Raw genomic sequence first — 13,554 nt, 5'->3', positions numbered from 1 at the left:
AACAACAACCCATATAATGACTTTTGGTGGCCTATGTGAAAGAAACGGGAGGACTCCCTGTGTACTTCACTCTGGGCAAGTGGCTATTTTTAAAAATTACCTTAACACTAGACAGCCCTTTGGGAAGTCACAGCAAAGAGGATGAGTGAGATGGATACTATTCCTATCCACAGAAGCTGTCCCTACGGAACAGGCTGAAAGCAAAATAGTGGGGCTATGTGGGGAATACTGAACTGCTTATGTTGTACCTGGTATGTTAAGAGATCACTATACATACTAAGGACTAGAACTCTGGCAGCTTTCATCAGCAGTAAATTTACAACAAAAATCTTACAATATATTTGTATTCTTATCTGATTATGCAACATCGAATCATATATTTTCAGGCCAGAAGTGACCATTATGACCATCTAGACCAGGGGTAGGCAATAATTTTTGCAAGGGGGGGGCACTCCACACATTTTGATAAGTTGCCATGGGCCGCACATTGCTACTATATTAATGGAGGGGATGTGGGGTCAGGGAGGGAGTTTGAGTGCATGAAGGAGTGTTAGGGTGCAGGAGAGGATGAAGGGTGTGGGCTCTGGGAGGTAGTTTGGTGCAAGAGGGGGCTCCGGGCTGGGGCAGGGGATTGGGGTACAGGAGGGGATGCAAGGTGCAGGCTCATGCTGGGAGGCACTTACCAGAGGTGGCCTCTGGCTGGTGGTGCAGCAGGGCTCAGGCAGGCAGCCTGTCTGCCATAGCTCCACGCTGCTCCCATAAGTGGCTGCGGCTGGCTGCTGCAGGCACGTCCTTGTGTGCCCCTTGTAGGGGAGGGGCAGTGGGTCTCCGTGTGCTGCCCATGCCCGCAAGCACCACGCTCACAGCTCCCATTGGTCAGTTTCCAGCCAATGAGAGCTGTGAGGATGGTGCTGGGAGCAGGGGCAGCTCGCAGGGCTGCCTTTCCCTCTCGCCCTGCCAGGGGCATGCAGAGATGTGCCAGCAGCAGCCGGCCACTTCTGGGACAGGCGTGGGGCCATGGCAGGCAGGTAGGCATCCTGCCTGAGCGCCCCGCTGCACCACGGGACTTTTAGTGGCCCGGACTCGGAGATCACGAGGGGGCAGAGGAGGCCGGACAGAAATGTTAGTCAAGGCAGGCTGGACAGAAACATTAGATGGGCCGGATCCGGCCCGCAGGCTGTATTTTGCCCACCACTGCATAAAATAGGCTACACAATTTCTCCCAATGATCCCTGCATAAAGCCCATAACTTATGGTTGAGCTAAAACATATCTTATGTTCTCTGCAAACAAAAGACTTTAGACTGCCAAAAATCAAAGAGAGAAGAGTTACAAGAGTAGTATTTTGAAAAAGAAAAGAGAACTAAAGACATTTAGTCTTTTAGAATCATATGCCAACACATTCATTGTCTTCAAGTAAACCAGGCATGTGTGTATGCTTACAACTGGACAGCTTTTAAAAAATTCTGAACAGTCAAATAGTGATATAGAATAGGAATGATGGGCCAACTCACTCCTTTCCACAAAAAAGCCTGCAGAAGTGGGACAAATGGAAGAAAACTCTTGAAAGTTCCTCTTCTGATGTTTTATCTGAACCTTTCCCCCAGGAGGAAAGAACAGTTATGCTCCCCATGGAACAGACAGGAAGTCTGGTTCCCAGAATCCCCAAATACATAAAGGTTCTGGAGGACAGGACCACCTACGCAGAGACTTCTGGACAGCCCAGCTCCATCAGGAGTTTCACAGCAGGGAGAGGTGCCATAGAAAAGCTAATGCAGCCTAAGATTACATTACTTTTTTCACAGATTCCAATGCTTTTGTTTAGGGATGATGGCTCCAGAGCAACTGCCCCCTGTCCCACCACCCTGTTCCATGCAAAGAGAGGAGCCTCTGCACATGGATCTCAAGGGATTGTTGGCATTGTTTAAAATTAAACTGAACTAAATTTTTTTGGCATGAAATAAAAGCTGAGGACGAATGGTGAGTGATGCCAAAGAGCTACAACAGGAAAATTTCAGTGCTAAATATTTATGAGAGAGAGAGTAAATAAATCTGACTTTGCAGGCTGCCGAACACCATTAATTCACTATATTATTATTATTTTACCTGCAAACCAAAACAAACTATCTTGATGCAATCAACAGAATGTGTATGACATCAACATTTTTAAAACAACATACAAAACATGCAACTTCTTAAACTATCTCACCCAAGATATGCATTCATGCTGTGAATATTCTCTGGAAATGGCTTCCCATTCTCCATATCTGTGATACCATCTCCTTTTAGGCTGTCTTTCTGTTAAAACATCCAGGTCTATGAATATTTTACAGTACTAAATATCAGATAACAGTAAATATCCATCTTTCAGTAGCTCTAGGCAAAATGGTATTGTTAAAATACCTAACAAAAAGTAAATAACTTTAAAAACACTGTCCAATAAGAGGCTGAGTTAATGTTTTTTCATCAGAGCTTTCGTGAAGTCGGAGGAAACAAAGTCTTCAACTTCGAAGACAGTAAACCTACACAATTTATCAACTCATTGTAAGTTACAATTTCTTCAGATGCCCTTAACATATTTAAAATTGAACATAATCAAACCCTTTCCACAGAAATATCTGCTGTAATGACAGTAGTTGCAAGGTCAGAAAATGAAGCTAGTGTTAAAGCTCAGGCCTCACCTCACTGGTTTCAGTAGCACAATATCAGTTCAGTCTCACAGTGGATAGCTGACAGTTCATTAATTGTGGAAGAACTTCTCTGGAATCACATGAAATATTTGGATCTGGATTACCTATCTAAACAACCTTTCTGAGGACCGAACTTCTAATCCTAGACAGCTGTCAACATTACAGGTGCCGGCAGGCCTTCTGTATTGACCCAGTTAATAAACTGGATTTTAGTGGCTTGATCTTTGACCTTTTCTCTTCAGTCCATCCATATTTCTTACTACCAAAGCTAATAAAGATAGAGACTACTCTAATTGATTAGCAACTTAGCATTTGACAAAAATCTTCACTTCTGCAACATTTCTTTTTATTACGTGTAAGATTGGAACTTTACACACACTAAAGTTTTATCACACTGCATTGATCAATTTAAAATGTTTGGTGTCAACAATACATATCATTATCGTTAGAGCCCTAAAAATCTGCAGATATCTGCTTTATATCTGAGGACCATGTTCGTGAATCATGGATCAAATGCGGATATAAATTTTGAACCTGCACAGGGCTCTAATTATCATCTACATAACTATGTGTCACTCACTTGATTACTCGACTAACAAATTAGAGAATCTAAATGCTGACTGCAGATGAGGAATGTCTAAACTGTGGTCCTGGGATGATCAAAACAGCAAAGGTGAATTCCTGGCTCCATTAGAATCAATGACAAAATCCCCACTGACTTCAGTAGGGTCAGGATTTCACCCCAGAAGTCAAAGGGTTGCACCTAATTTGTAAGCAATGGAGCAGATTCCAGCTTTCTTCACATTTAATGGCACGCTAGGAACTGTAGTGTCTGATGGTATGCCCCTGTATTAATAATTTGAGAGGGCGCAGGCCAATCTGTGACACTGAAGTACATTTGAACAACACTGTGGCCAGCTCTGTCTTAAGTTATAGCAGTTTTCCCATCAAGTGTAACATACAATATACTGAAATATCTATCAGCTTTCTGCTAGACTTCCCGAGTTAAAGGGAAAATAATCACATCTGCAAAAAATATTATATGAAACACAGCATTTTTCATTCTAATTCTCTTTGTTTTTGCATAGCTGGTGTGCATATAGAGGAAAAATGCAGCCTCTTAGCACAATATTACCTAGATTTCAAACATCTTAAGGCACTCAAACAGCAAACATACCAACCATGAACTACCTTAGACTTAATTACAGTGAGTTACCTACTAAAGAAACCAGCTTGTACTTCATAAGCTACAGTAGAACCTCCGAGTTACGAACACCTTGGAAATGGTGCCTGTTCATAACTCTGAAATGTTTATAACTCTGAACAAAATGTTATGGTTGTTCTTTCCGAACTTTACAACTGAACATTGACTTAATACAGTTTTGAAACTTTACTATGCAGAAGAAAAATGCTGCGTTCCCTTTACTTTTTAGTAGTTTACATTTAACACAGTACTGTCCTGTATTTTCTTTTATTTTATTTTTTTTCTCTCTCTCCGCTGCGGCCTGATTGTATATTTCCAGTTCCAAATTAGGTGTGTGGTTAACTGGTCAGTTCGTAACTATGGTGTTCGTAACTCTGAGGTTCTACCGTATTGGAAGCAGTCAACACACGGGAAGCTTTGAGTCTGTGCAAACTATGAAATGTTCAATTTAAGAGATCAAAGATTCACTATTATTTAGTCTATATGGCAACTAGAAATAAAAAATAGCTTAGGGCTAAATCCTGCCTTCTCTGCACTCAGAGAGCCTTATGTACAGTGGCTGAGCTTCTGTGCCAAGTGGACAAGGACTTGCAGACCTGATGCATGAGGGGTTACATCTTCCGCAGACTGCCAAGTCTAGGTACTACAGTGTTTGAGGCAGGTCAGGGTATCTGCCATTAAAGGTATCCTCCAGGCAAAAGTAATTGAGCAACTCTACAGTCTCTCCACAGCCAAAAGCAAAGTGACTACTCAGACTCTGCACAAGGGGAGCTGGAGCAGATTTGGGGTGAAATTCTGGGCCCCCTGAAATCAATGGCAGAACTCCCACTGATTTTCATAGGGCCGGGTTTTACCCTTGGACTTTATTATTAACTTTTATTTTAAATGGATCTGAAGCACACAAATCATTCCCTTTAAAATGAGTTATTTTTCTAACACACAATTTATATAGCATCATTCATGAATAGCTGGGGAAAACTGGACATTTTTCTCAATGTTAAACATACTAGAAATTCATATGTCCTGTCTGATTACTAAACATTTTCATCTTGCCCCCACAAATAAATATCTATTTTTGTAGCATGATCCACTAGAAATTCTAGCATGATTAGAATTTTGTTGAACCACAGACAAAAAGACAAGGTAGAATAACAGAAGGCCTGCTATTAGTACATTAAAATCCAAAACTAGTCTTACAATGTCAGCTCAAAAAGGAGAATTCATTAGCTTCTAGGTACACTCAAGTTACTATTCATCTATACTAAACATGTCAATTTTGTGAATAAACCACTAAGAACTGAAACACCAGAGCCTCTTGGACTCTTGCAATCCCTCAGATCAGATAACTCATGCCTTCTGAGTTTAACAAATAAAAAACCATGGTCCCTAGTAGTGATTATGGAATCAGCTGCATCTGCAATCAATCTAGCTTGTTTAAATTAAATCTGATTTGAGTAATATACATTTAACTTTGTGCACGCCATATATAAAACAGACCAAGGATAGAGGTTATTTTCTCAAATAATGATGCAATGTATAATAATTAAACAAAAGTGAAGCACCCAATGACACCACATATTTTAAATGTCATCTCTGTGCTGTATTAAAGAATTAATCAAACTTCCCACACTTTTACTGAGCCATAAAACATCAATAAAATATCTCGCCCATCAGATCATCTCCAGCAACAACAGCTATTTTCAAATCAACATCAGCTTTCTTTGCCACTTCTTGAAGACCAGCAGCACATGCAAGTGGATTCATTCCACCAGCATTACTAATGACACGAACACCTGAACAGAACAAAAAATTCAGTGTTAAAATCACTAGTTATACTACAAAAAAGGCTTAACACCCTGAGCCCCAGGAAGCACTGTTGCATGTTGTCAAGCACATGATCAATCAGAACAATAAACCAAATGTTGTGCTTTCTTATCAAGTCAACAGATAAACAGAGTTGTGATTGGTGCAACTCTGAAACCTAATAATAATTTAAACATCTACACAGTTCACTACTTCACTGAAGATTCTTGAGCAGAAACATACAGCTATTCTAACATTGAAGGCATAATCTGGAATTGTGAGAGGATTTTAGGGAGATTAGTACTATCTTTTATCCACAAATCTGAATTCTAAGGAGTTGTGAAGAAAATTGCTTTGGCTGAATACTATTAGTATAAACCTTTTATTAGTATAAATCAGTATGTCTCTTTCACCAACAGGAGTTGGTCCAGTAAAAGATATTACATCACCCACTTTGTCTCTTTATTAATATAAACAGATAGAGATGGTCGGGAATTTTTAATGATATGTTTTTTCATTGGAAAATGCTGATCTATCAGAACTGAAACTGTTCACAGGAAAGGGTTTGTTTTGATAGATTTTTGGTTTTAGACAAAATTTTGAAACAAAAGTTTAAAATTGTCTAAACATCCTGTTTTGACACTTTCTAAATGAAAAGGTTGTTTTTCAGTTTGAAATGACTTTTCATTTTGAAATGTAATTTATAGTAAAAAATTAAAAGGTTGAAATCAAAACAAAATGTTTCAGAATGATAAAAGTGAAACATTTCATTTGACCCAATCAATTTTTCCCCTCCAGATTTTCTGTTCACTAAAGTTTTCAAGATACTTGCCCCAATTCAGGATAGGGAATGTTTTGGATTTTTTTCTTCCAAATTCTGAAAATTCTCTGGAATGGGAAAACCATTTCCCACTTCATTCATTAAACAGTTAACATGAAACTGGATAAAAGTACATCTCAAAGGAGACAAGAAAAATGCAGGTTCCCTTTTAAAATAAACACATAGCTCAATTTATACAGTAAGTAATATACAGTGTATTAGGTATGGGGAAAATGAGAATTCCCTTTGCTGAATGTTTTCATTCGAACCATAGGAAAAAAGTCAGACTTCCTATATTCAGCTTTGAAGTAACAAAGTACACAATGAAGATATGAACACTGTGAGGTTCTGAGCACCCCAACTAATACTGAAGACAATAGTAGTTAAGAGTGATGAGCACTTCAAAGATCAAGCTATAAATTATTAAAGTTATTCAACCCATATTATTCTATAACATACCTTTCCTGTGAATGTCCTTAATATAGGGACCCATTGCAGTAAACACAAAATCAGGAGTGTAACCCAAATCCTGAAATAATAAAAGGTTATATAATGTACTTGCCAAATCTTTGTCATGGGTAAATCAACTCCTTCTCTTTATCGGCTTTCAGAATGCAGAAAAGATTGAAAAACAGCCTATACTCATTTTCTTAATTCTGTAATTTAAAATGGTGGTTTTCCTTTTCTAAAGGAAACCTGGAAAACATTTCTCTAAAATAAAAAAATCCTTAACTTAGCAATATATATGTTAAAATAAACACAACACAAATGGACATCAGTATATTTTCAGAGGTGTCTAATTATATATTTCAAATACCACTATTTTTAATTGGCCTACAGTGATCCAATCAATTGCATTTATAAAGTAAAATACAAAATATTGACAACATACAACAAAACACTTCACAACTATTCCATTCCAGAAGTTTTATTGAAGCCATATGAATTGAGACAATGCATTCAAATTTCAAGCCATGTGTGCCTAACTCTCTGCTGGCATAAACTGACAGAACTCCTTTGAAGGCAATGAAGTTCTGCCAGTTTCATTAGCAGATATTTGCCCCATTGTTTTTAATATTGAATTGAATTCATCCACAAGCTAATGGGACTACTCATGTGACTAAAATTATTCATATGCCTAAATCTTTGCAGGATTAAAGCCTAAGGACTCAACCCTGCTCTCACTGAAGATAATGGGAAAACTTTTGAATTCAATAGGCCTGACCTTATGAGGGACTGACCAGCTGCTGAAATAATAAAGGCTAATGATGTTTAGTACCACTCAAGATTCCACCCTGAAATTGATATATGAATGGAGAGGGATAATTTCCTCCTCTACTGAAATGCAGCGATCTCTGGAGCAGCCAAGATCAAATATTTGAATCTCAAATTAATATGTTTATTAAACCTATGAAGCTATTACTATGTTTATATTAAAGTGTATCTTATATTCAGACATGACTATAATTTACAGAATAAGAATGAATAACGGAAACTACACTAACTACTCCTGAGGGCATTCTGCACCAAAAAAATAAAAATTATGCGCACAGTATTTTAAAATTCTGCAAAATTCTGCAAATTTAATTTGTCAAATAAATTTGGAGGCTCCAGCATGGCACTGGGGAGCACATGCCACTGGCTAGACAGAGGTGGGAGATCACTGTGCAGCTCCCCGCCCCCAGGACACAGACTCAGCGATGAGGCTGCACCCAGCCCGGGCCTGTCCCAGAAACACCCCAGGGCCCTGCCCCTCCATGCCAGGTGAACCATTTGTGGGCAGGCAGGCTCAGCAATGCAGGATCCAAGTGTGGAGGGATCCAGGTGTGGGTTCAGAGGGTTCTGTGTGGGGCAATCCAGGTATGGATGGCTCGGGGGGGATCTGGGTGCGGGGGGATCTGGATGCACAGGGGCTTGTTGAAGGGTTCTGGTGCAATGGTAATGGGACTCTGCAGGGGGATCCAGGTGAAGGTGACTGGGGCTAAGTGAGGGGAGTTGGGGGGGCTCACTGGGGAGTCCAGATGCTGGAGGAGTGGGGCTCAGTGGGGTGGGGATCCGGGTGGCTTGGTAGTCTGATATACTTCAGGGGGAGTGGAGCTCATCAGGAGGGTTCTGAGTGCAGGTGGGGGTGAGGCTCAGCAGGAGGGACTGGGTATGAGGGGGTCTGGATGCACAGGGGAAGGGTGGATGGGGGAGCAGCTTCCTATATAGGGATCTATCCCTCTGCAGGTGAGAAGCAAGGGGTACACGAAGGGGGTGGGAGTTTGCAGAGCTTCCTGTAGCTGGGGTAGAAATCTGGTGATAGTCTGACCCGGCCCCAGAAGTCATGCAGGGTAAGAGGAAGTCCTGTCCTCTCCAGCCTAGCCATGACTAGCAGCTAAAACTGGCACAAGGTAGGAGCCACCAGCCGGATCTTCCCCAATCCTGCCTCCTGCCCCACAGTGATTTACCTCTCTGCTGGCTGCCCTAGGCATCCGAAACATACTGCTGGGGAGGGTCGCATGACGGCTCTTGTGCCTTCCCTTTGCTTTCCCGTCAGAAAGTCATTTTCCTGCAGGGAAGCAAAGAAATCTGCAGGGGACATGAATTCTGTGCATGCATAGTGGTGCAGAATTCCTCCAAGAGTAAATAACACTCTGATCTTTCAATATGTTTGTATTGCAATTAACAGTGTCTTTCTAATAGAGCTATATTGCGGCTATTTCTTAGTAGTAAGATTTTGTTAGTCAATCAAATCACATCTGCCATCTGTCATTGCAAATTAAAATAATCAAGACTAAACGTTTGCACTGTAAGACTATTAATACTCTCCTATGTAAATACTAAGCTTACTCTTGCAGATTCTTATTCATGCAAGTAGGCCCAGGACCACTGGCTGGATTGGGCCTGATTTATTTTAAAATCTTAATGTTTGTATGATAATGCTTTCCAGCCAACTGTTCTACATCACTCAGCAACTACAAAGATTTGAAGCACTTTTAAAACATTGATCACTTTGTGATATCTGAATATTTCAAACAGCTCAAACTGTAAAACTTAGTTAATGAAATGAAACCATCAGTTATACAATTCTTGTGATTCCTTTCTCATGTGAAATTGCTTGAATTATTATTTCAAACTTCAAATCATTCTTTCCTTACCGGTGATTTGGCTTTTGCAGCTGTCAACAGAGACATTGTAATTTCAGAAAGATAATCAAAAACCAGAAAATCCAGTTTTCCTCCATAGAGAAGCTGAGGAACTAATCAAAAAGATACTTAGTAATTCTTAGTTGAAAGTCATATTTTGTAGTAAAAGCCACTTCATTTTCGAAAAACAAAATCAGAAAAACATACATTACTGCAAAGCATGAGACAATATATTAATGATAGAAATATCACTTTTAAGATTTTTGGCCCAATCCTGCAAACATACATGTGAGGTATTTTACTCACTTAACCAATTCTGTTAAAGTCAAGGTGTGAACAAATCGCTCACATGAGTAAGTGTCTGTAATACTGGACAGTAAATATTTTGTTGTTTGGGGGCTGATGCTTAGTGTAGTGCTGTGATCACTGTTTTATTTATGTATCGGAGAGGAAGGAGGAACTGTTTTAAAAAAACAAACAGCCCAAACACTGTACCTATATCTCGAACTACACCTACAACATAGGGCTGGGTGGCGAGAATGACACCCCCTGCTGGCTTTGCCAACGCCACTAGAGATGCTCATGCCAGTCAAGTGGGGCTGACAATTTTCTGAGCGTAGGTAGCCCTTGCTGGGGGTACCTCGCGCGGACGGGAGCTGACGGAGGGCGGCTCTACAACCCCCTCTCCTGGGGCTGGGTCAGCCCCCATACCCGCGGAACTGCCTCAGCTTTGCGCCCGTGCCTGGGCTCGAACGGGGCGAGGCAGCGGCTCGGGCTTCAGCTTCAGCTCTAGTTTCATGCGCCGCCCGCCCACTCCGCTTCCAGTGACGAGCGCGTTGTTTTGCTGGGCTTAGCACCCCACCCCAGCGGGAGGCCGTGCAGTGCGTGGCCGTGCGGCGCGCGCTAAGGGGAGGGGGAACTGGTGCATCTCCCTGCCCCTCTGCCCTTTCCCCAGCCTCGGTTACCTGAGGCCGCCGTGTCTCCCCAGAAGCCCGCAGCGCAGCCCACCCGCACTGCCGTGCCCGCCTGGGGCTCGCGGGAGCCGCCGCCCAGGTTGCTCCAGCGGCGGCGGCTGCTTGTTGCCCGCAGAAGCCGGGGGGCAGCGGCGCCCCTCAGTCCCAGCAGCGCGGCGGAGCAGCTCATGGTGGCTCCGGGCGCGCCAGGCCGGGGCGGGAGGCGGAGGCAAAGGGCTGGGCTGGCGCTGACTCAGCGCCGGGCCCGATCCGGCTCCTGCTGCCTCCCTGCGGCTGGATCGGGCCCGGTCGGTGCTTCCCAGTCCCCACCACCAAGGCCCAGGGCAGCCGGCCCTGCCTTGGTTCCGGGGCAGAGACCCTGGGCTGGCAGCACTAAGGGCCCCGCGAGCGAGTGACAAATTAGCCCTGCCTGCCTCCTTCCACTGAAAAGTTTCACCAATCCGGCCTCTTCCCCCATGTGCGAAAAACAATCACCCAACCCCTGGCTCCTGCTGCAGGTCACCTCCGTAGCCTGTGAGCAGAGACAAACCAGGAGGATAGGCTAGTTATTGAGCCACCAAAATGTGCTAGGCCCTGTACAGCAATAGAAAGGTAGAGCTATGGCCCCAAGAAGTTTGCAATTTAAAAAAGCTGCAGCCAGACAATGATTGAGAAAAGGGTTGCAAGGTGCAAGCAGAAGGACCAGGGCTGAGATTGGCTCTGAGTTGTTACTTTCAGTGGAAGGAGTGGTGTCTATATTTTAACGTATATGATCCCAAGACCTCTAAAAAGCCTGCACATGAACACACTTGATGCCACAAGGTGATCAGGGAACTTTTCTTTGGGACATAGCTAAACATTTCTCACACCTTGAAGAATGAAATTGAACTAGACAGAGTCCCCTTTTCTTCAGTTAACTTTACTTTCTAATTTTTATGCATGCACAGTAGTGTAGCTAAGTTTTTAATATTACAAAGGAATGTTTACATTTAAAATTTGATTTTTCTCCAATATCACTGTAATATCTGAGCACATAAGAAACAAAAAATCAATTTGTCCAGGCAACAACACTCTGTAAAGCAGAGATGATGTAGATAGTTATCCCCGTTTGACAGATGGGGAACTGAGGCAGAGCGAGAGTAAATCATTTGCCCAAGGTGACAAAAGAAGCCTGTGGCAAAGACAATAATTGCAGTCCGAGCTCCCAAGTCCTAGTCTAGCATGTTAACCACAAGACCATCCTTAAAACTTACATTTTGATCCTAAACTATTTCAAAGTGTTTCTTTAAACCAGGAGCTAATGTAACTCACATTCTGTCCTAATTGATTCAGAATGTTGGCTGCACTCAGGGTAGACTGACTTAAATCACTAGGTGGAAAGCCTCTATTTAAATTATCAATTTTTATCAGCGTTTCCATTTGTAGGTCAGTTATTTTCTAAGAATGGTACATTCTCATTGGTTGATATAATTATAAAAACATGTTGGTTTACAACATAGTAGAGCCTTTACCCTACCTTTTGTACATCTTTTTTGCTACCTAGGAGATATACTATAACTATATATATTTATTTAAGCAATTATGTAGCTTAATATTTTCATATTATTATTTAATTATATATGTTTAGTATGTTAGAAAATGATGAATAATCTATTGCTTATTTACTAGATAATAAACTTTTTGCTCATGATTTGTATAAATCTGCATTAGGATGGTAACTGGAATTTCATTAAACACACAAAACAGCATATAACATTAATTTTTATTTAACAAAGCAACCTTAAATGTTTCTGATACATAAACTTCTCTTATCAAAACATGTTTCATATTTACAATGAAATGATTTATTAAATGGAGATTAACTATTCTTTAATTTAAATCAGATTTTTCATTTTGTTTAAATGGTTTTAATTTTTTTAAATAGTTATTTTTAAAAAGAAGAACTTATAGTGTAAATAAAAATTTTAAAAAAATCAATTTAAATAAAAAAACCTCTGGCTTCACTTCATAAAACATTTCAGGCCAAATTCACACCTCATGTAATTGGGTACAAGCCTAATGCAGTTAATGGATTTGCACCTTCTTACATCAGGTCTGAAACTGACCATTTATTGATTTCCCCCCCCCCCCACACACACACATTTGTATGTAAGCTAATGGAGAAGCTAGCAACAACAACAAAAAAACTCTCCAGTGCCATGTATTGACTGCCAGTGTCCTGGATCCTTGTCAGTCAGGCTTCAGGTTATGGCAATATCCATCAACAGCACTTGTAAACAGTACTCATTCTGCTGGACCTGTTTGAGTCACTTAATACCACCGTGATTAGGCCTCAGGTGGAGTACTGTGTCCAGTTCTGGTGCCTCATTTCAGGAAAGATGTGGACAAGTTGGAGAAAGTGGAGAAATGCAACAAAAATCATAATTAGCTGAGGATAATCATAATCATACATAGAATAATCATGGTCAGCTGGGGATCTAATAGTGTTCCTCCACTGCAACCTTATTCATGTATGTGGTTGAGAAATATCCAAAGAAATCTCAGTCACTAGTATAAAACTATATATATTTGTATACTATGGAAGTACCAGGATGAAATCCTGGCTCCAATGAAATCAATGGCAAAACTCCCATTGACCTCAGTGAGCCCAGGATTTCACATCAAGAAAGATTATTATTGTTTCCTACACAAACTGATGGTGTTAATAGAAAAAATAATTTTACTAGGATGGCCAGTAGATGGCTGTGTTGCATCACCTATTACATCCATGATCCTGGCCTACCACTGCAAAATAATTATCTGGTCACAAAAAGAAGTGGCTTCATCATGCCAATAAAAGTCAGTTGTGTCAGTCAACACCAATTGTAATTTGTGATATAACTGGTATATTGTCAGCCAAATGTATGTATTGCTTGGCAGAGTTAAGCATAAACATGAATTAACTTAATTTGATGTTC

General features: G+C 41.1%; 1 protein-coding gene across 1 annotated transcript in view; it reads right to left on the bottom strand.

Annotated features, from left to right (window-relative positions):
* The window catches only part of LOC116824066 (uncharacterized), a 108,051-nt gene extending 97,264 nt beyond the window's left edge, over positions 1-10,787 (bottom strand). The window contains exons 1-5 of the mRNA XM_075066744.1: positions 10,610-10,787; positions 9,657-9,757; positions 6,976-7,045; positions 5,558-5,686; positions 2,209-2,299 (exon numbers count right to left, since the gene is read on the bottom strand). Coding sequence (XP_074922845.1) covers positions 2,209-2,299; positions 5,558-5,686; positions 6,976-7,045; positions 9,657-9,757; positions 10,610-10,787 — 569 coding nt within the window. The remainder of the gene's footprint in view (positions 1-2,208; positions 2,300-5,557; positions 5,687-6,975; positions 7,046-9,656; positions 9,758-10,609) is intronic.
* Positions 10,788-13,554: the final 2,767 nt, after the last annotated feature.

Source organism: Chelonoidis abingdonii, chromosome 5 (assembly GCF_003597395.2).
Source record: "Chelonoidis abingdonii isolate Lonesome George chromosome 5, CheloAbing_2.0, whole genome shotgun sequence".
Taxonomy (NCBI): domain Eukaryota; kingdom Metazoa; phylum Chordata; order Testudines; family Testudinidae; genus Chelonoidis; species Chelonoidis abingdonii.
The sequence above is the reverse complement of the archived record's forward strand: the minus strand, read 5'-3'. Positions and strand labels throughout refer to the sequence as shown.